Here is a 23,401-nt window from a genome sequence, read left to right on the forward strand (position 1 = left end):
TTCACATTTTAAGATTATAAAGCTGAACGTGACATGAAATGACATCCGTCTACAGAGATTTCTCACCAGACTGCTGTTGTGTTTGCGATAAGGAGGGACAAGGCTAAATCCAGCTTCTTATTCGCAGCTTCTTATTGACTCTATCCGGTCCACCATAAAAACCACAAGACTTCCTTTTTTCAGCTTTTTACTAGCACTCAAGAGAACACACTGAGCAAGGGCTTATTATACGGTACTGGCACCATCTTGTGGATAGACAACGTCAACCGTCTTTGGCCGTCGACAAGCTCTCACAAATTGTTAAATATTTTAAATAGGCACTATTCTTTCAAATAAACTGCATAGTTGCAATCTAAACAACTACATTCTCGACTAAAAAGCCTCAAAAGTTCATTTTGTTGTCCAACAGCAGGAGTATTTGTCAAACTGTAGCATCTCTGCTTGTTGCTTGCTATATGTGGACGGAGTAATACACAGAGGTGAAGGGTGAAGAGGCCTTTGTGTGATGTTACTGGCAAAATATTGCATGGCTATCAAATAATCAGATTCAAGAACCAGACAGAACTGTTGTGTATATATATACATATATATATATATATATATATATATATATATATATATATATATATATATATATATATATATATAAATATATAAATATATATATATAAATATATGTGTATATATATATATATATATATATATATATATATATATATATATATATATATATATATATATATGTACACACACAAGTCGATTTGAATATTGACTATAATCAGTGCTAGTATTAACTAAACGTTACCATAGTTCCAGCATAAAACTTTCAAATCTGTGTGTTTCATAAAAAATAAATCTTATATTGTATTTAATGGTTCAATCCCTGTGGTTCTACAGTTGGAGCTGGTTCTAATCCTCCTACAAGCAGATTTAAACTGATTTCTGGATTGTTTTTTACCTCAATTTCATATATGCGTATCTTCATTATTAACGCAATGGCACTACAGTTTATAACGTTTAGATTTAGTGTCTATTTCATATAAATTTTTATGATCTCACTCATGCATATTAGTATGATTTGCCTATCCCCAATGATGTTTGGGTTTTATGGGACATGCCTCCTTTTTTAAAATCTAACTCTTTCATATGAATTAAATCCTTTAAATTTGCACAAATATTCTGAGAACATGTAAAATAGTTATGTTTCCTCATGAGATCAGGCTGCCAATACACATAAATCACTACTTCCAAGCCTAAATTTTCTTCAAAAGTGTGCCTGTGTACTGATAAAACTCTCTCTATGGAGTTTACCCTTTGAGACACATGCTATATGTCACACGTCTGAGCACTGGCACACAGCTAATGCAGCCCGCACGTCATTCCACATCTAAAGCTCAGAGGTCTGCCCACCTGCCGGCTCGCCTGATGACTGGATAATTACATCGCTTTGCATCAGTAACTCCTATTCTCCCGTAGAACACATCAGTATTATGCAAACCCCATGCTGACCGGGGATTGAAGTACAGCGGATGCCACCATCCAAACTGCTCATGGAAGGAGGTCACAAACAGAAAACTTTCATCTAATAAGCCTGAAAAAAAACAACAACAACAACAACAGAAAAATTGATTGCCATATCCTGATTAAATCTGCATATTCAAATGATGCCAGTTTAATTCACAAGCACAAGCGCCACACTACTGTATCTTGTGTCTGCTTGCAATTACAATGTTTCTCAGATTATCTACATCGATTTACTGAGTCTTCGTCATGTGGAAATGGATTGGAAATGTTATTTTTGTCAACAGGAAATAAAACCTTTTAAATATGCCTTTTTTGGTAACACTGGGCAACGCAGTGGCACAGGTTGTGCTGTCCCCTCACAGCAACAGGTTCGAGCCTTGGCGTTTTTGTGTGGAGTTTGCATGCTCTCCCTGTGTTCGTGTGGGTTTCCTCTGGGTGCTCCGGTTTCCCCCACAGTCCAAAGACATGCGGTACAGGTAAATTGGGTAGGCTAAATTGTCCGTAGTGTATAAGTGTGTGTGTGTGTGTGAATGAGTGTGTGTGGACAACAAACCCCTGATGTTAGTCTAGGGGATGGTGGGGTTTGACATTTATGGGTAATTAAAATATATTTATACAAACAGTGAATAAGTGCAAAAGACAACCAAAGTAATACCGAAAATATGTGCTTTTATTTACAATTCCCAAAAGTGAACAAAAAACAACGAGTTAATCGAATATAAAGAAAAAGTAAGTAAAGCAAAAATATACTATTTACAATACATACAACAAAATACAAAATACAAAGACGGAAAGAAACAGGAGAGCTGGCAGAAGGGACGCGGGCAGCGCTAAATAAATTAAAAGAACAAAAACCAAACTAAATCTAACTTCCCAGAAGCATCCATCCATCCATCCATCCATCCATCCATCCATCCATCCATCCATCCATCCATCATCTATCTATCTATCTATCTATCTATCTATCTATCTATCTATCTATCTATCTATCTATCTATCTATCTATCTATCTATCTATCTATCTATCTATCTATCTATCTATCTATCTATCTATCTATCCAAAAAGGGGTGGCGCTCGCCCCTAACCTAATGTACTATACAGAAGAGTAGTCCTAAGTGTTGCAAAATGTATGTCACGTGACCTTCGTACCTGTCCGCTTCGCCCAAGCCTGGTAAACAACGTAAACGGAGAAATGGAATGATATACGAATAGCGGATGTATAACGTGCACACAGAAACAAGCAACAACAAAATAAACGCAAACGCATCACACGAACACAGAAACAAGCGGAAAAAGACAAGGGATGAGAAGTTAAGGGGCTGGTGAGTGGTCTGGCGGGTGCTTTTATGACGGGTGGTCTTTGCTTATTGGATGTGACGTAAGAGTGACGTAACCGGGGAGGAAATGATTGACAGCTGAATAAACCAATGAACAGAACCTGAGAATAATGAAAGCAGATATGGGAGAACAGAGAGAGAGATAGACAAAACAGAGCACAAATAACACAAATACATAACAGCCGAAAAGAAAATGAATGAATGAATGGTCACACTATAGAATAACTATCCATAATAACTAGTTAATAGATCATTAATAAATGACGGACATTAGATATCTGCAAAATTGGCAGATATTAATCCAAATTAAAAACTTTTTCTTCTCTTTCAGCGTCCCTGTGACTCTCCTGCTAGACAGCCTTGGCTGGAGACAAACAACTTCCCCGGAGAGGAAGATAAGAAGACGCACAACATTGCTGCTCCTTGTTCCAAGGACACTTGTGAGACTCTACAGCAGGGGTCTCAAACTGCCGGCCCTCCATGTTTGTGTGCTTTAACCCACCGGTCTGGGTAGGCGGGTCTGTGACCAGCACCCCCTGGCTGCAGGACCAGTTTTTATCTACTATATCCACATCCCACATCCACATTGTGCTGGGGCTTTTTTCCCCCTCTGTCTCACACTGCCCTACTTCTACGACAATCTGATTGGGGATTTTTTTCACCTTCCCCTTCCTTAATGTATCTGAATTCCTCTTTCTTAAAGCTACTTCTTGTCTGACCTGTCTTCCCTGAAATGTGTCATGCTTGTGTATTGGTCGGGGGTCCAATTTCACTGCATGTAAAAGTGTATGTGACAAGTAAAGGCTTTTCAAAAATCGAAAAGTATTAACAAAATTGGTTGTTTTGGGATCAAAATAGTTTCTTTCAAACAACTCATAGTGATGCTAGACCAGTGGTTTTCAACTGGTATGACCATGGGACCCACATTTTACATGGTCATCAAGCTGCGACCCAAATTTTTAGGAACTATAATATAATTTTAGGAATTATAATTAATTAGTATTTATTTGTTAATGTGCACAAGTAGTGACAGATAAATCATAAGAAAATCACCAAGACTTACAAATAAACAATACTTTATTGCTGTCATTTAACAAAATATATGCACTTTTGTGATGACCTTAGCTTTTGGGAGTCGTCTTAGAAAATCGTCCACAGGTTTGTCCTTGTCATGTTCACCAGCGAACAACCACCAGATGTCGCTGGTAAACACTCACTCATAAAACTACATATCTGCCTTCTTCTGGACTACATATGCATACATGCACTTCTCCTAGACACTCACGCCTGCTCACTCATTTAGCTTGATTACATTTGCACACCTGAGGACTTTCAGAGACTGATTAACACACACTATTTAAGCCACACATTCACCCCTTCATTTGGCCGAGTCTTGTTTATCTGTAAGGTGACAATACAACGCGTTTTCCCTGTCTTGTTATCTTGTGTACCGACCGTTAGCCTTGTTAGCCTCTTTGTCTTTGCCTGCCGCCTGCCTTTCTGACTTTTAGCCTGTATTGGACTGTGACTCTGGATTGCCCTCATACATCTGTTTGCCGGTATTGACCACTGCTTGCCTGACTATTCAAATAAACCTGCACGTGGATCCAAACTTCTGTTGTTGGTGTCACTCCCCGTCGTTACACCTTGCAACTGATATGTTTGGTTTCTGAATGTCGTTTTAGTTTAGAAGGTTTCAAGCTCTCTTGTGAGAGCACCTCACTACATATGACACAATGAGGTTTTAAGCCTTTTTTGTCAACAATATATGTAAATCCATACTTTACATATTCAGGGTTGTACTTGAACTTCGATATAGTTCTTGGTATAATGAAATAAAATTTCACATGTCAAACGGTACGGTTGTCGTGTGTGCATTTCAAAATAAAAGTCCAGTATAAGCTAAATATAAGCTAAAATCTAAACTTTTGTTTTTTTTATTGACCACACACACCGCAACCCACTGAAAATGTTCCTGGGACCCACTTTTGGGTCACGACCCACCAGTTGGGAAACACTGTGCTAGACTACAGTTTTTTAAGACTTTTGAATTCCAAGACCCAACTATCAAGTTCAACTTCTACTCATCAGCTGTGATTCATGGAAAAAATGGCCTCTGGAACTACCATCCTAACAGCGAACTGAAGAAAAAACAGACACACATCCTCATTCAAGCTAATTCATATCAGTTGACTGGGTTTTCCTAATTGTTGCCCTGATGCTAGGCATTTTCATTGCTCGTATTTACCAAGGGTGCCAATTTTATTAGAGGGCATTGCAAATATTTCATAGTGAAAAAATGATTTTGTCTCCAGAATCAATGATGACAGAATTTTCATTGTTCATGCAAACTACTGCTTCGGAGCCAGTTGAGCACTTCATTGTCCATCCCAACAGACACATACACAGAAAAACCTCCCGATGGTTAAAAGCTCTTAGAGAGCATTAGTCCTATTCATATAACATCTGCTTCAGATGCCAGGCTCTGATGAGTGGCTGAAGAGCATCCCTCCATGGCTTAGCTCTCACTTTCCTCTCCCTCCCAGACTATCCATGCCTCACATGCCTGCTGGGAGAGTGTGTTCTAATTGCTGACACCACATCTCTGGGCTCTCGGAAACATGCGGCCCTCTTTGCGGGGTAGATAATCCATTACCATAAATCAGATGCACTGACATAGACAGGTGTTGCATGAATAATTAAAGGTTGCCACATTAGCGTCCATGTAGAAGCACCCAGTGTTGTTCAGCAAGAGATAAAAACACTGCAAAATTCATGGTTCAAAGCAGACCCCCTCACAAACACGGATAAATCACGTTTATGCATAGAAACATCCAAATTAGCAGCTAATGCATGTATAATTGCCATTGTTCTGTCTCACGGTGACCGGTTGAATTGCACCCGGTGTGTATAGAGGAACTTTTTGGCTTTACTATTTATAGGGGCTGCTATTTTGCACGTCGATTTCACCTAGGGGATCAATAAAGTCTGTCATGCCAGCATTATGGGTTTGAGGACATGTCCCGAAGGCTTCATTTTTTTCTCTAATTAAAGAAAAGTGGAACGTCACAAGGGCGAGTAAAAGATGACACTTATTCCTTCAAGTAGATCTTAGAAAGTGGATATCTGACCAAAAATCTCAGGAGGTGGAGATGTTTAGAGGCTTTGAGAACAAGTCTGAAGACAATCTACACTGATGCCAAAACCAAGCCAGCTTTATTCCCATTATGTACCACTATATACATTTCTGGAGAGAGGAAAATACGTCCCAGGAGCTACATTTTTTGCAGTCTTTGTTTTCAAGAGTTCACACCTTGCTGATGATTGATAATAAAGTGTGTTTGACATGCTGTCCCGGAAGAGAGCCCTGAGCTCGGAATGTCCTTGAGCCCGGGGCTCCCTCTCACTTAAAGTGCGAGAGGAGAGTTTGAGCTCAGGTAGGTCTCAGGAACTCCCCTATTTGTGAACTGCTGAGATATATCTGACTAAGAGTTGCCTTAGGATGATATTTTGAAGTAGTCAATTTACCTGGGGAGAACCTGGGGAAAACCCATGCGAAACATGAGAAGAACATGCAAACTCCGCACAGAAACTCTAACCGGCTTGAAGAGGGACAAACCAGCGGCGTTCTTGCTGTGAGGCAACAGAGCTATCCACTGGGCCACCGTGCTGCCCTATCAGAGAAGGGGAGGAGTAGGGGTGGAAGGGGAGATTTTTCAAGACGAAGATGACTGGAGTAGAGAGCTCTAGTAATTTAAAGTGTGTCATTATTCATCTGATTGGTGCAAATATTAGGAGCTGATGCGGTACCAGCTGTGTTCAATCATAAGCGCGTGATCATCTCTAAACTTGTTTAGAAATAAACCACATTTTGTGAATCCACCAGAGGCGGCTGTGTATGTTTTGTCAGATCTCAAATTTCTCTCACGAGTTCTCTTCACGCCAGCTCTTATCGCATAGGTCCACCAGAGGCGTCTGTCGATTGACTGACCAATTGACCAATCCCTCCACCCTCCCCTCTCCCTAAACCAACCAATAGTATTTTAAAAAGCACTGACTAACCCCTTCCCTCAACCCAACCTCAGTGTTTTGAAAAGCAATCCAGACAAAGAAAAGTCCTTTTTTTCTGACAAGTTTTCAGATTTTACCACATTCTCACCCTGTTATTTACTTGTTTATTTTATTTTTGCATTCTGTTTTTATCTTACCTGTATTCTGGAACTATTCTTCACCAGACTCGAACCCCGTTTCGTGGTCAACTCTGCTCTGCATCTCAAGTCTGCCGACGTACACATCGAGCTACAGGACAAACTGGCAACAATGGAAAAGCCATCCACATGCAGGTAAACATCAGCTGGTAAGCAAGAAAAGTAATACCGTCTTACCGCCGCATAACATTTGTTTTAAAGTTTTAAATGCAGCCATGCATAATTCGTGATCTCCAGAAACATATATAGGGCTATGTTTTCAGAATGAGGCTGTGTTGGCCAAAATTATAGGGAGTCCTGGTACAAGACCTTGTAGTAGCCTTTGCACAATGCAGCAAGAATCCAATGCATGAGGGGAACACCTACAGGATTTATTATCATGCCCTGAGTGCTCTGAAACAATGAATAATCAGGAAAGAAATCAATACTTTTATTTTAGAATAAAGCAATTGGGGATAAAGCAATTTGAGGGCATAATAAAACAGACGCTCAACCAATTTTCCATTGTTTCGATGGCTTAAGCTTTAAATTTTCCTGTTTATATTCTTGTGCAAATGATGCGTTCATTTCTCTAAGTTCTTTTCAATGAATTTGTTAATTTTGAATGCTTTGCAATTTTAACAACAATCAAACCGAGGTTTCTAATATGATGACTCTGTTAACTTCCACAATAAAGCATTACTGTTTCACTCATAAAGGCTTTCTGCACATGAAATTGTTCATCTTGGGCCATCCTAGCCCCAAATAAACAGATTCCAGAGTTATTTGTAAACACATTTCACATTTTTAACTCTATACCTAGTAGGGGTGTCAAAATTAATTGTTTCTTTGATGCACCGCGATGCAGATGGGGACAATTCGATATTGATTCAGTAAGAGATCATAACCGTTTATATAATGTACTGACATTATTTATCTCCTATGCACGATGTCGCAGTAGAAAACTATGGCGAAGGAGGCGAGGGCGAGTAAATAAAATGCTCCTACTACCTAAAAGGTAGATAATTATGCACAATTCAACTGCTTGTGAGTTTGCTGGAAAGTCTTTCGATGACACTGAAGAAGGCACAGCACACGAGCCCCTATTTCACTACTTGGGAGAAATGCTGTAAAACTCCATCTCTGCCTGTCTCTCTCTCTCTCTCTCTCTCTCATTTAGGACATTTGACCCACTGGCATCCTCTCAGCTTGGCTGTTAAAGCGATACTTGTGGATCCAGACATGAGTGTGCCTGAGGTGCAAGTTTTCTCCACTGTGTCTATTATGGATTACCTGTGTTAACAACAATCAAACCGAGGTTTCTAATATGATGACTCTGTTAACTTCCACAATAAAGCAATACTGTTTCACTGATAAAGGCTTTCCGCACATGAAATTGTTCATCTTGGGCCATCCTAGTCCCAAATAAACAGATTCCTGAGTTATTTGTAAACACATTTCACATTTTTAACTCTATACCTAGTAGGGGTGTCACAATTAATTGTTTCTTTGATGCACCGTGATGCAGATGGGGACAATTCGAAATCGATTCAGTAAGAGATCATAACCATTTATAACATACTGACATCATTTATCTCCTATGCACGATGTCACAGTAGAAAACTATGGCGAAGGAGGCGAGGGCGAGTAAATAAAATGCTCCTACTACCTAAAAGGTAGATAATTATGCACAATTCAACTGCTTGTGAGTTTGCTGGAAAGTCTTTCATTGACACTGAAGAAGGCACAGCACACGAGCCCCTATTTCACTACTTGGGAGAAAAGCTGTAAAACTCCATCTCTGCCTCTCTCTCTCTCTCTTTTACTTAGGACATTTGACCCACTGGCGTCCTCTCCTTTTTGGCTGTTAAAGCGATACTTGTGGATCCAGACATGAGTGTGCCTGAGGTGCAAGTTTTCTCCACTGTGTCTATTATGGATTACCTGTGTTAACCGCGTATTATGCGCGTATAGACTGTAACTGCGGCTGTTCTATCAGTGTCACTCATGAGTAGACCAGCATGGAATCTGCGTGCGCAGAATTACACAGATTTCCGCTGATTTTTAGCCCATCATTGATTCTGTTTATTTACTTGTGTAAATGTGTGTAAATTTATATTTATGCAGTTTGTAAATTAATTACAGTAATATTATTGACGATATATGAACATATTCATGTGATTTATTTAATATACAGTGTGTAAAGTAATATTTTCTGTTTTTCAGTAGATATGTGAGGCTCACTTTGTTTGCCAAATAAATTGGATCTAATTGTATTTGCATGGTACACATTAAATAAAAGTTAAAATGTATTATTTTTTCATTTCATATATTAAGTTTTTAGTTATGATACTCCCAAAATAATTCCGCATAAATCTGTAGATTTTTAACAAAATTTCAAAAAATGTCCGCAGATTCCATCAGGCCCTACTCATCGGTTAACAGCGCTTTGATTTCTAAAGCCAATCGCAGCCCTTTCTGTTAAGCGGGTGAAGACAATGACCAATCATTGGTGTGTAAGACAAAACGTCTTCTGTGCTTGTATTGGAGTTTTGTTTAAAACATTCAAAAAAAGGGGTTTTCTTTGAGCAGGTAAAACGAAAGATAGAGTTCATATATCTGACTGCTTGTATTAAGGGCCAAAATTGAATAACAAACAATAAATAAATATTTCTAGCTTAAATTTTTTTAAAATGATTGTGTTTTGAAGAAAAAAATTGAGTATGGAATGCACTGTCAATGCACCGTGATGCACCGAGATATCGAATTGAACCGAATAGATGACATAAAAAGCGTAGGTTAACATCCCGAATACCTAGGGTTGAAAAAATAACCCTGGGTATTCATTAACAGATGTTTTACGCTGTGCATTACACTTAACCCTGGGTTAATGTTCATATTTGCATATTTGATGCTTCACTCTCATTGTTTGGACGAATAGCAGGCAATCTTTTTACACAGCATTACACACAGCTACTTCATTCATTTTCTTTTTCGGCTTAGTCACTTTATTAATCTGTGGTCGTCACAGCAGAATGAATCACCAACTTATCCAGGACATAATTTACACAGCGGATGCACTTCCAGCTGCAACCCATCTCTGGGAAACATCCATACACACTCATACACTGTCTTTGGGCTGTAAGGGAAACCGGAGCACCCAGAGGAAACCCACGGAAAACATCCACACAGAATTGCCAAGTGACCTACCCAAGGCTCGAACCAGCGACTTTCTTGCTGTGAGGCAACAGCACTACCTACTGCGCCACCTAGCTACTTGTCAGTTGGGTGGCTCAGTGGTTAGCACTGTATTGCTCTTTAGCATTAACTGATTACTATACTGTATGTCAAAGGTAGGATCAAGCTAGCTTCGAAGCTTGAGCTCCAGATAACTTAAACTGCTTCTGTCATTTTAGCCTCTATTTTGTTTTCTATCTGTGAAACATTTTCATAGAAACTGATTTGAAAAGGTTCAGATGCCAAGAAGAATAAGAGAAAGTTTTAAAGTACATCTATGGAAATAGACTTGGATAGTAAGTCAGGATTTAGTGGTGAGTTTCCAAAAGTGGTCCAGTGGAATAATTCATGGGATATTGATCATTAACTCAGGTGACCAGATCGAAAAAGCATGGCGCTTTATCTCTGCTTAGCATTTAAAGAGTTGAATAAAAAAGAAAGTGGCAAGAACCCGCAACACAGTAATGAAAAGAGCTCCTACCACAGAAGATCCAACAATATCATATTTAAAATCCCAATTATCACATAAAACCGATAGGAAATGTTTCAAAATGATGGATAGTGATTATTTGTAGCACAACCCCTGTATTATACATTCCTGTAGTCTGAAACCATCCGGAATACTGTTTCAGGATCCAGGCTACATTTACATCCGACTTTAATGTGATGGTTGTGATCCAATCACTGCAAATGCATTGTGTAATGACTCACTTACCCAGACACTTACCATTGAAACCTTGGAGGACGGAGTCATTCTTGAGCAATACAATTCTCTCCAAACTCAATTCTGTGCCCTACAAACTTTGTTGATACAGCGAATCGATCGTAATCAATTCAAGAGACCTTCCACTGCCTTCTTCACCTAGAACACACACACACCAGAGGCCTTTTTTAAAAATATACATCACATTTATTTCAACTGTTACAGATCAGCCTTGGTTTTTGTCTACAGAGGTGTTTGGGCACGACAAGTTGAGTCCAAACCCTTTATCTCTGGTTCGTCCAGACAGATTCACTGTTGCCCAGCAACCCTGCTAGTTCTCAAAACCCACCGAATGTAACAAAAAAATGAAAACAGACGTTCAAAAACTTGGACGCAGCCGACCGAAACACACCACTGTTCCACATGTTTTTTGTTTTGCTTTTTTTTGATTCTCTAAAGGTAACACAATGTACAAAAAGCAAGTCTGGAAATAGTAAGATTTTCGGCACTATAAAAAATGTTTGTTTTTTTGTCTGCGTAGTCTCCACACTCTCCTCTTGTTATTAAGAAAACAATGCACTTATTTCTACTGAGCTTACTCTGCGTTGCTTGTCGGACAGCCAAAGGGTCAAATGGATGCAGTAAAGGGACGCATCGGGTGCCTTAGCAGCTTCCAGATGACAGTCCCTAAAAAAAACGGATTCATGGAGATTTCAAACAACTGTCTCTCTGCACTTTGTACAGCACAACACTACAATGATATCCCAAAGAAAAACCTAGAAAGGAAGGAAGTAAAATAAAAAAAGTCGAGGCATTTCTTGATCCTTGGAAAAGAAGCACATCCCTTTGGCTGGCCCATAGGTCCTGTTGATGGTACAGGCCGAAGCAGGCAGTCTGTGTGGAGGAGCGAGAGCCCATCCCCTTCAGACGGGAAGGTGAGTGGGTGTGGTTGTTAGAAGGAAGGCGGAGGAAAGTTTTAAAGGAACAGTACATGACTCAGTAGCCTCACAAGGGAAAAGAAGGCACCATTAATGACAGGAAAAGAGCAGTCCATGCCAAGCCTGGAGGTGAATTCTGGACAGAGAGCTGCCCATTCTTTGCACGCACGCCTGGAAGAGAAAATAAAAAAAGGCAAATTAGATGTGTATGCAAAAAGAGGCAATTTAGATATTGTATCTGTATGCAGATATGTACAGTGCATCCGAAAAGTATTCATAGCGCTTCACTTTTACCACAATGTTTATCTTACAACTTCATTCAAAAAAGGATTAAATTCATTTATTTCCTCAAAACTCTACAAACAATACCTCATAATGACAATGTGAAAAAAAAGATTTTTTTTGAAATTGTTGCAATTTTTTTAAAATAAAAAACCTGAAAAATCACATGTACATCAGTATTCACAGCCTTTGCCGTGAAGCTCTAAATTGAGCTCAGGTACATTCTGTTTCCACTCTGTTTCAGCAGCTTAATTGGAGTTCACCTGTGGTCAATTCAGTTGATTGGACATAATTTGAAAAGGCATACACCTGTCTATATAAGGTCCCAGGGTTGACAGTGCATGTCAAAGCTCAAACCAAGCATGAAGACAAAGGCTGGGGAAGGTAACAAAAAAATTCTGCTGCTCTGAAGTTCCAATAAGCACAGTGGCCTCCATCATCCTGACAAGATGTTTGGAACCACCAGGACTCTTCCTACAGCTGGCCAGCCATCTAAGTGATCAGGAGAGAAGGGCCTTAGTCAGGGAGGTGATTAATAACCCAATGGTAACACTGTCTGAGCTCCAGCGTTCTTCTGTGGAGAGAGGAGAACCTTACAGAAGGACAACCATCTGTGCAGCAATCCACCAATCAGGCCTGTATGGTAGAGTGGCCAGACGGAAGCCACTCCCTGCCTGGAATTTGCCAAAAAGCATCTGAAGGACTCTCAGACCATAAGAAACTAAATTATCTGGTCTGACGAGACTAAAATGGAACTCTTTGGAGTGAATACCAGGCGTTAGAAAAAAACCAGGCTCATCACAAGGCTAATACCATCCCTACAGTGAAGCATGGTGGTGGCAGCATCATCATGCTCTGGGGATGTTTTTCTGCAGCAGGAACTGGAAGACTAGTCAGGATAGAATGAAAGATGAATGCAGAAATGTACAGAGACATCCTGAATGAAAACCTGCTTCAGAGTGCTCTTGATTACAGACTGGGGCGACAGTTTATCTTCCAGCAGGACAATGACCCAAAGCACACGCCTAAAATATCAATGAAGTGGGTTCACAAGAACTCGGTGAATGTCCTTGAGTGGCCCAGCCAGAGCCCAGACCTAAATCCTATTGAATATCACTGGAGAGAAAATGGCTGTACACCTTCACTTCCCATCCAACCTGATAGAGCTTGAAAGGTACTGCAAAGTGGAATGAGCAAAAATTTCCAATGACAGGTGTGCCAAGCTTGTAGCATCATATTCAAAAGACTTGAGACTGTAATTGCTGCCAAAGGTGCATCAACAAAGTATTGAGCAAAGGATTTGAATACTTATGCACATGTGATTTTTCAGATTTTTTTCATTTTTAATAAATTTGCAGCGATTAAAAAAAAAATTCATATTGTTATTTTGGGGTGTTGTTTGTAGAATTTGGAGGGAAAAAATGTAATCCATTTATATAAGGCAGTAGCATAAAAAAATGTGGAAAAAGTGAAGCACTATGAATACTTTCTTAATGAACTGTATGCCATTGGTTCAAATGTGGGTTGTGGAAATATACAGTATTGCTATTTGTTTTTTCAAGAACAACTGAGACCTTGCCAAAGAGTTGGTTTGCATGTCATAGATTGCATTAGCCAATCATTTAACCTGAGCGGTTAAAATGTACACAAAATACCCATTAGACCATCGAACAGATCAAGTAAGTCAGTTTAAAGGCCAATTTCATTCTTTAATTAGCAGTAATAGCAGTTCTAAACACTCTTGCAGCAGTGTGCTGTTAGCAATCATCCTAAAGCTGCTAATAGTAGATGTGTTAATGAAAATGTAAGTACGTGCTGTGTGCAATAACGACACCTCTCATTGACTATTGTGCATGAACCAAAAGTACAAAGCACATACTGCTACAGAGCAGTTTTCGCCGATAAGTTGGATATGAGCTTGAATTAAATCATGTACAGTTGAAGTCAGAATTATTAGCCCCCCTGTTCATTTTTCCTCCAATTTCTGCTTAACGAAGATAATATTTTTTCTGCACATTTCTAAACATAATAGTTTCAATAACTCATTTCTATTTACTGATTAAGATTATCTTTGCCACGATGACAGTAAATAATAGTTGACTAGACATTTTTAAGACACTTCTATATGGCTTAAAGTGACATTTAAAGTCTTAACTAGGTTAAATAGGTTAACAAGGCAGGTTAGGGTAATTAGGCAAGTTACTGTATAACAATGGTTTGTTCTGTAGACTATCGGACAAGAAAATGCTTAAAGGGGCTAAAAATTTTGTCCTTAAAACGGTGTTAAAAAATTATAACTGCTTTTATTCTAGCTGAAATAAAACCAATTAGACTTTCTCCTGAAGAAATAAACATTATCAGACATACCATGAAAATTTCCTTGCTCTGTTAAACATAATTTGGAAAATATTTTAAAAAGAAAACAAAAATTCAAGGGGGGGGGGGGGGGGGTGGGCTAATAATTCTGGCTTCAACTGTACAAGAAAACAACAGACTAGAAAACTATAAATATATTTTGTCTGTCTGTTTTCACATATACCTCATTTTTGGCAATGAAATGGTTGGTTTCAAAGTGGACGTTTTTGAAAATGCTGCCATCAAATAATGTCCTGGCATACATAATACAGTGTTTTTGGCTGTTTTTGCATTTGTGAAAATGCTGATTGTTCTTGTATGTGTGAACGAGGCTTAAGAAGAGAAAAAAATTAAAGTTGGAAGGCAGTCTGAGCAACTTTACAGAGGTTTGAGCGGAATAAACCAAACAAAGTTGTGCAGAAGAAAAAGTGAGAGCCACAGAGCTTCTCTGCAAGCATTATAATTACAGATGGAAAGAAAACAGTTCTTGTGAATACAAAAAAATAAAACGAGTTTGCTCTACAATGGCCCATTAGTCCTGGTAGGATAATGACGGCAAACTTAAAATTCGTCTTTCCCTTTGATAGTAGAAACTTAATTGGCTGTGTAGGTGTACGTAGCGAATGTAATTAAAGAGGAATTAAGTGAAAGCAGTCAAGCCTGCTGCCATATGTACACATCTCTTAAAGCTCCCCTGAAGTGTCTTGGAATGTGCTGCTTTCTACGGTGTGTTATGGCATTTCAACTCAAACACAAAAAACAGGGTGGAGCAGATCAAAAAGCTGCTCCTTTTTCAGAAAATAGCCAATAGCGTTTTACTTATATCGCAGCTCTGCCAACAACATTCACTGAGCCAAAGCATGTGACAGACACTGGCCCCATTTACATGAATACGTTTTAGTTTTACAACGCATGACTTTTGCTACGGTTAGTCCTTCCCTCCACACTTAAATCCCAGAAAACAGCTATTTTTTTTTTTTGAAAACATTGAAGAGGCTGTTTTGGTTTTTAAATGCTACAGCTCAGTGTCAGCGTGGATGGAGTGGAGACTTCTGAAAATGGAGCTGTGGCTGCAGATATTCGCCGATCTGATAAAGGCTTTTTCATTAATATTAAGTGCACAAATTTCAGTCATGCACCGTTTCTTTAAGTTCAGACTTCGCAAGTTTGAAATAGAAAACAAACTCCTGAAGACACATCGGGTGAATCTTCAAAGGGAACAGTATACTTAATAGAGCAGTTCGCATTAAACTGGCTACGTTGTTTCACTATCATAACAATTAAAAGGAAACTATTTTCATTTTGATACTGACTTAACAGACACAAAAATTTTGAGGCATCGTTTAGCTACATATTTATATGACCGTCATCTTCACTGTATACATATTTATAAAAAACGAATCCTATCCACTTATTATCCGCTTGTTAAGTGTGACGTCACGCGAAGCGGCTGCCGTGTCCAAGCGCTCTATTCAACTGAATGGGGAGACTCATGCAATGGTAATAATAAACGTTTACAAAGCGATTTAATGCTTTCGAAAATCACGATCGCAGTATATATGTCCATGCCTAATATCCGATGGCCAGAAAGTTATAAATTTTTTTAGAAATTGTTACATTTTTGGTATTTGTTATGCAGCAAGCCCAGAGATTGTTGTGTACACTATGATTTTATGTAAAATTAACTTTAATGTGTGATAGAAATAAAACGTGATCATAAATGAATGATTTCTCCACTCAAATGAATGGCGGCTTGGACCCGGAAACAGTATTACATACGTCACAAACACGTCACCACTTAACAAGCGGATAACATAACTGCCTCCATTCATTTTCTTTGGAAAAAAAAGAAACATACCCTCTCTTTTGCTGAATATCAGTTTTAATATTCAAAAATGGCCATTATTAAAAGTGTAACATACAATAAGCTTATATAAAATAGGAAATAAAGACAAACAATCAGCAGAATCAGTGTACATGGTTACACTAATATATTAACTTATCTTTGCGCTCAGCCAAAAGGTGTTACCTGAGAACAAGTAATAGATTCAAAAGACCATTGGATAGAGACAAGATGAGTTAAATATCACGTTTAGCAACTATAATGAGATGAAATCCTTGAGATCCTTGATGAACTGTCTGACATGCGCTGCTCTGATCTGCTCAAAAAGCACCCGCTGATTGCCTGGAGCTCAGACGTGCGCATACGCTGTAGTGCATGACAGAGTGTCTGTGTGTGTAGTCATGTGATGTGGGTTTTTTTATCTGTGTAGTGTGGACGGAGATTTGTTCAGAAATGCTAGTGTGAACGTGGATCGATTCTAAAACGCTGTTTTAAAACTAAAACGTGTTAGTGTAAAAGGGGCACAGACTATAATAGCAATGCTGAGTCTAACAGACTATTTCTCCACTAATAATAATAATAATAATAATAATAATAATAATAATAAATAAAGCATTCAGAATGTGATTAAAATGGATTCAGTTGTTATTGTAGTCTTTGCCGACTCCAACATAAGATCATCTTTGTGTTATTATTTCTCGGAACCATAGCAGATCATGTTTGTGCTGCGGCAGTTCACATAAAAAAAAATACAATAAAAAAACAGATTTCATTCAACCTACTGAATAACATACAATGTTTGACTGCCACAATTTTACAGTTATTTACAGCAACAAAAAAAAAAAAAGTAAATTATCACATACATTCTTTTTAGGTCACTACTGTAATATGCACTGCATTGTTGGTAAGTTTAAAACCTTTACAGTAACTTACTGCATTTTAGGAATTTGAAGTATTCTACAGTAATCAAAGTAATCAAGTACTGCTACTGTAGTTGAAGATAGAAAAAAGTCTGTTGGTGAATAAATTTGTCACTCATTTGGAATTGATTAAATTAAGATCAAGACACGTCAGGCAAAAACAAATAGCAACCAAATCTAAAACATGATGACTGCAAACAAAGACTCTGAACTGGTGTATGTGTGGTGTATACAGGGCTAGACACTAACTTTTTTGATCAGCAGCCACTGTGGCTAGTAGTCAACATTACTAGCCACTCACCATTTTCACTAGCCACAATTTTGTTGTTTGGGAAAATATATTTTATACACATAAATATGACTTTGAAATGCTAAAATTACTTGATTTAGATTTTGCGTTATCTCCACATGCCTCCTCATTCATTTCACTTTTTGTGTGTCGTGTATGAGCTTGCACAATAATCATGAGCAAATGGGTCATAGTTTTATAGTATTATGAATAATCTGTTAAAAGAATGGTTAAAGCGAAAGGATCTTTTTTTTTTTTTTGTCAGTTATGCTTCTTCTCAATTCTAAGATCGCCTTTGCATGCATATTGGACCATCCTTATTATCGAACCCTGCTTTTAAGAATTATTATCCAGGGAAATTGTTTTCATCCAGCCAAAGTGGCTAGTGGGAGTGTCTGTCCGGTGAAATCTATGCGGGTTGGCGGGTGTTAATGTCAAGCCCTGGGTGTATAAGCAGTCCAGATGATGTAATTCGGCTGTGTGTGATGTCATGAGTGGTGAACAGTTGTGTGTGAAACGGCATCATGGGAATTGTAGTTCCTTAGTGTAATATGTGTAGTTCACCAGCAATCTAAAGAATATGATAGACTCGGATTATAATAGCAATGCTCAATTTATAGTCTATTTTATAGTCTATAGTTTAGCCTATTTGATTATGTCTCCAGTAAAAAATTAAATAAAAATCATAAAAATCATAAAAATAAATACAACATTCAGAATATAATTAAAATGCATTCAAATGTTTTTGTAGTCTGTACCGACTCTTCCATAAGATAAATTTTGTGTTTTTATGTCTCTAAACCATAGCAGAGTTTAAAACGTTTACAGTAACTTACTGCATTTTATGAATTTGCTGTATTCTACTGTAATCAAAGTAATCAAGTACTGCTACTGTAGTTAAAGACACAAATTAGTCTGATAGTGAATAAATTGGTCACTTGTTTGGAATTTATTAAATTAAGATCAAGAACACCTTAGGCTAAAACAAATAGCAAACAAAACTAAAATATAACCATAGCAAACAAAGAACCGGTTCTGAACTGGTGTATGAGCGGTGTATAAGCCGCCCAGAAGATGTGATTCAGCTGTGTGTGAGTCATCAGAGGTGAACAGCAACCGGTGTGTGTGTGAAATGGCATGATGGGAATTGTAGTTCATTAGTGTCATATGTGTAGTTCACCAGCAATCTAAAGAATATGACAGACTCAGGCTTTAATAGCAATGCTCAATGTATTGTCTATTTTATAGTCTATAGTTTAATATAGTCTATTTGACTATGTCTCTAGTAAAAAAATAATAATAATAAAATAAAAAAATAAATAAAATAAAAAATAAAAAATAATAAATAAATAAATAAATAAATAAATAAATAAATAATAATAATAATAATAATAATAATAATAATAATAATAAATACAGGATTCAGAATATAATTAAAATGGATTCAAATGTTTTTTGTAGTCTGTGCCATCTCTTACATAAGATAATTTTTGTGGTTTTTTATGTCTCTGATCCATAGCAGATATTAAAACGTTTAGAGTAGCTTACTGCATTTTAGGAATTTGCAGTATTCTACTGTAATCAAAGTAATCAAGTACTGCTACTGTAGTTGAAGACACAAATAAATCTGTTAATGAATAAAAAAGCCACTTGTTTTGAGTTTATTAAATTAAATTCATGCAAATAAATGTATATAAAAATGGAAATAAATTACAGTAACTGTAAAACTGTAGTACTGTAAAAATCATAAAACTGTAAAATGTGGTAAAAGGTATTTTACCATAAAAGCTGTTGCAGTAAGGCTATTTTACAGTAAAATTATAATGTGGCAGGGCCCTTCTACTGTAAAACACATTTACTGGTAAGTTACTGTAAAGGGAAAGTTGTGGTAACTTGCTGGCAACCGTGCAGCCAGTAACTTACCACAAAAAATACAATACAATGTCCAACAGTGTATTTACATTGTCTGAATTGTTTATCCCCTATATAGTGAACTACAGAATGTGTCAGTCACAATATTAATAACTGTGAAAATGTGTGCGGAATGTATTGTCACTCTTGGGGCTTGTACTCAACACTGTATCAGCTACTAATATTGTTTTCTCATATATGCAGGTGTTTAGGCAAACCCTTGGTATGAACGCTTGTACATGCTAATGAGTGATGTCATATAGGGGATGGGTTGATTTAGATACTTTAGAGCAGTGGTACTCAAACTTTTTTCATCAAGTACCACCTCAGAAAAAAATTCTCTCTCCAAGTACCACCAAAATGAGCAGTATTGAAATTTAGTAGTGTAGTAGGCCCAGTAAAGCAGCTACAACTCTGCACAGTTAAAAAAAAACGTGGCAGATTACCTCAGAAATATAGGCTATATGTCATATATGGCATATTATACACATCATTTTTGATAAATTTTGAAATGTATTTAGCATGTACATGACATATTTCATTCCTCCACATACCACTAGAAGGAAGCCCGCGTACCACTAGTGGTACACGTACCACAGTTTGAGAACCACTGCTTTAGAGCATCCGATTGGTCAAAACATCTGATTAAAAGTTGTGGTTGACACACTGACAGAAAACAAACAAACATTTTTTTGTAATTGTATGATCTTCTAAATGCTAATTGTGCCTCTGTTTTGGAGCACACTAGTTTAAAGATGACCTTGAAATTAACACAGTGCTCCCGTTTTGAGAACATTTACACTCCAATGTGGCACGGATTTTATATGAACATTGACTGTGTAAACAGGAAAAAAGACACATTGATTGATTCAGGCTTCATTAATATGTGGAAATTAATCATTTGTAATATGAATTATGGATTTTGTCTGCCATTTAATCAGACAGATCAGATATAAACCAATCGGTGCAAGGCATACGCCATTGAAAATCGGTTGTGTACAAAATCTTCGAACAGAATCCTGTGGGTTAATTTAGTTCCACCCTGTACCTGACCAGATGTAGCCTATTCAACATTACAATGAAGTTTACCTGCTGTCCCTAATATATGAGGTACACCAAAAATATATTTATTTTCTTGTGTATCAGAAAAGAAAAACCATTAAGCATTCTGAGTTAATGCATTTAAGCAGCATGTTAACAAGAGAGCTAGACAGCGTGCAACATGTTTAAACAATATAAAAGAAAGAATGTAGAGTCAGCATGTACTGGGTTGAATCGGAAACAGTCTAGACTGGCTTGCACTTTCATCACTTGTAAATATTTTTCTACCAGCTGCATTAAATACAGGCCGGGTCACAGTGTTTGTGTAGTCATTTATGTGCACTTACAAAATATGCAATTGCTGTATTAAGTTACGTTTCCACTAAAAAAGTAAAGAAAGGGATTGCTGTTCATTCATTCATTCATTCATTAATTTTCTTGTCGGCTTATTCCCTTTATTAATCCGGGATCGCCACAGCAGAATGAACCGCCAACTTATCCAGCACATATTTACGCAACGGATGCCCTTCCAGCCGCAACCCATCCCTGGGGAAGGGATTGCTGTTCATATTTAAGTAATTTAATTACAGTTTCTTACTTGCCTTAAATACTGTATTAATTCTGTATAAATCAATGAAGAGGAGAAGGAAAGTATACAAATTTCTATCATGACAACTCTCTGAGAGATTTAGTATGGTAATATATATGTATATAGTATTGTTAATGTTTTTGATTTTGGCAGCATAGATCTACTACATCGCTGCTTTGATTATTATTAAGACTTGCTACTGCCAGTATATTCACAGACTTACAGTGTGTGAATTATAACCCACTGTTGCTATAACATACTATGCATGTAACCCCCATAGCAGATCTAAACACAGGTGGAGCTGGGGTGGAGGAGGGTCTCCGAAAAATGTGCTTTAACCTTACAGCATAGAACGGTCACACTTTACAATAAGGTTCATTAGTTAATGTTAATTAATGGATTTACTAACATGAATAAACAATGAACAATACATCTACTACTGTATTTATTCATGTTAGTTAACGTTAATTAATGAAAATACAGTAGTTCATTGTTATTTCATGTTAACTCACGGTGCATTAACTAATGTTAACAAGCATGGACTTGGATGTTAATAATGCATTAGTAAATGTTCAATTATGATTAATAAATGCTGTACATGTGTTGTTCATGATTAGTTCATGTTAGTAAATGCATTATCTAATGAACCTTATTGTAAAGTGTTACCTATAGAACATAGGTGTCAAATCCTGTTCCTGGAGGGCCACAGCTCCGCACAGTTTTATTCCAACCCTGTTTCAACTCACTGAAGCTGTGGTCACACTAGACATTTCTCCCAATAGACTTCATTCATACGCACGTGAATGCGTCAGACTGGAAACGTAAGGTTGTGTGTCAAGTTTTGCAGATTGCTGAGTTGGAAAATTTTGCTTTCTCTAGAAATGTATATAGGGGTACGTAATCAGAATGAGCCTGGGTTGCATATTATTGTCTAATTCAGATTAACACAAATAATTTGATTACTGATGTCCTTGTAAACATAGTCACAGTTACTGTGGTGTGTCACATGATAAACTTGATGCATCGCCATGGAAACTTCAATGCCATGCGTTCTGAATAATAGTCACAATAAAAAACTCATGCAATGGGGTCATCAGGAGTATTTCGAACTTATGTGTGAAATGGTTAAGTGTGTGTATGTGACCTGAGCGCTGCTTACCTGAGGAGGTGAGCACTCTGACCTGAGCGCTGGCGGCTCCTTCACCTCCTTCACTGACTGCGCGCACTTCAATGATGTATGTTCCCCCTTCAGGAAGCGTCAGGACCACTGCTGAATTTGGAGTCCTCATGACTTGGCTGTGGCCACGTCCCTCTTGACGCAATAATACCTGTAAAGGAGAGGGAGAAAAAGAGAACAAAGACATCAAATATATGCAGTGTCACTGTGTTTGCCTTTACATCCACAGTATCTGTGCGATACAAACCTTGTACCCAATGACTTCTGACTCATTGTCCCTTGCTTTCACTGGATCCCAGGATAGAGAAACATTGTTCCCCTCTTGAATCCACATCAAGTTGCCTGGAGGTAGACTTGGGGCTGGAGAAAAAGAGAGAGAGAAAACGAGAGACAGATAAAAAGCTTATTTAGAAAATGAAAGTCTGAAATGAGCAATGGTTACAGAATAATTTGAATATTAATTATTATTATTTATTTATTTATTATTATGATCTTCCAAAAACATATGCTGGATAAGTTGGCGGTTCATTCCGCTGTGGCGACCCCATATTAATAAAGGGACTAAGCTGAAAAGAAAATGAATGAATGAATGAATATGATCCCATTTCTGTTCAATTATCCCTTCAGACAAATGTTGACCACACAATCTGGCAAGTTTCCAGTTACAAACATTTCAGCCGTCCAAAACAAACATGAAACTGCTGTGATGTGACGTGATTACGTCAGAAGATATTTAATGTTTAGTGTAATTATTTGGAAAAGGATTTGGATGACCTATATTTGTAGGCCAAAAGCTGTAAATGAAATTTTAAAAGCATTTCAGCAGTTTCCTTTCTACCATTTCATGCTTTTTTATTTGTTTTTAGTTAAATGCTTGTTGTCGTAGAAGGCATTTTGCTATGCTTTTATGATTCATAATCTTATGATTAATAAATGTATATTGTACTTAACAAGAAGAATCTTTTTTTGTCATTGAAGGATAGTTCCAAAATGAACCCAAATATAAAATATTGTTATTAATTACACACCCTCCCCTGAGAACTTTGTTTGTTTGTCTTCGTAAACAT

General features: G+C 37.6%; 2 protein-coding genes across 11 annotated transcripts in view; one reads left to right on the forward strand and one right to left on the reverse strand.

Annotated features, from left to right (window-relative positions):
* Positions 1-4,763, forward strand: part of LOC147832916 (uncharacterized) — a 74,580-nt gene extending 69,817 nt beyond the window's left edge. The window contains exon 3 of one of the 3 annotated variants that reach the window (XR_015515230.1): positions 3,194-4,763. Coding sequence is in view for 1 of the 3 variants with exons in the window: in XM_087293399.1 (XP_087149525.1) it covers positions 3,194-3,204 (11 nt within the window). In the remaining 2 variants the exon portion in view is untranslated. The remainder of the gene's footprint in view (positions 1-3,193) is intronic. The other 2 variants (XR_015515232.1, XM_087293399.1) reach the window with 2 other exon arrangements.
* A 6,410-nt stretch (positions 4,764-11,173) lies between these two features.
* cntn5 (contactin 5) overlaps positions 11,174-23,401 on the reverse strand; it is a 444,657-nt gene continuing 432,429 nt past the window's right edge. For 7 of the 8 annotated variants that reach the window (XM_087291634.1, XM_087291631.1, XM_087291630.1 and 4 more), the window contains 3 exons: positions 22,582-22,694; positions 22,317-22,485; positions 11,174-12,098 (listed from right to left, as the gene is read on the reverse strand). In XM_087291634.1, the coding sequence (XP_087147760.1) occupies positions 11,995-12,098; positions 22,317-22,485; positions 22,582-22,694 (386 nt within the window). In that variant the 3' untranslated portion in view covers positions 11,174-11,994. 8 annotated transcript variants of the gene reach the window in all.

The sequence above is a fragment of the Danio rerio genome, chromosome 18 (genome assembly GCF_052040795.2).
Source record: "Danio rerio strain M-AB ecotype USA chromosome 18, GRCz13ab, whole genome shotgun sequence".
NCBI classification, from domain to species: Eukaryota; Metazoa; Chordata; class Actinopteri; order Cypriniformes; family Danionidae; genus Danio; species Danio rerio.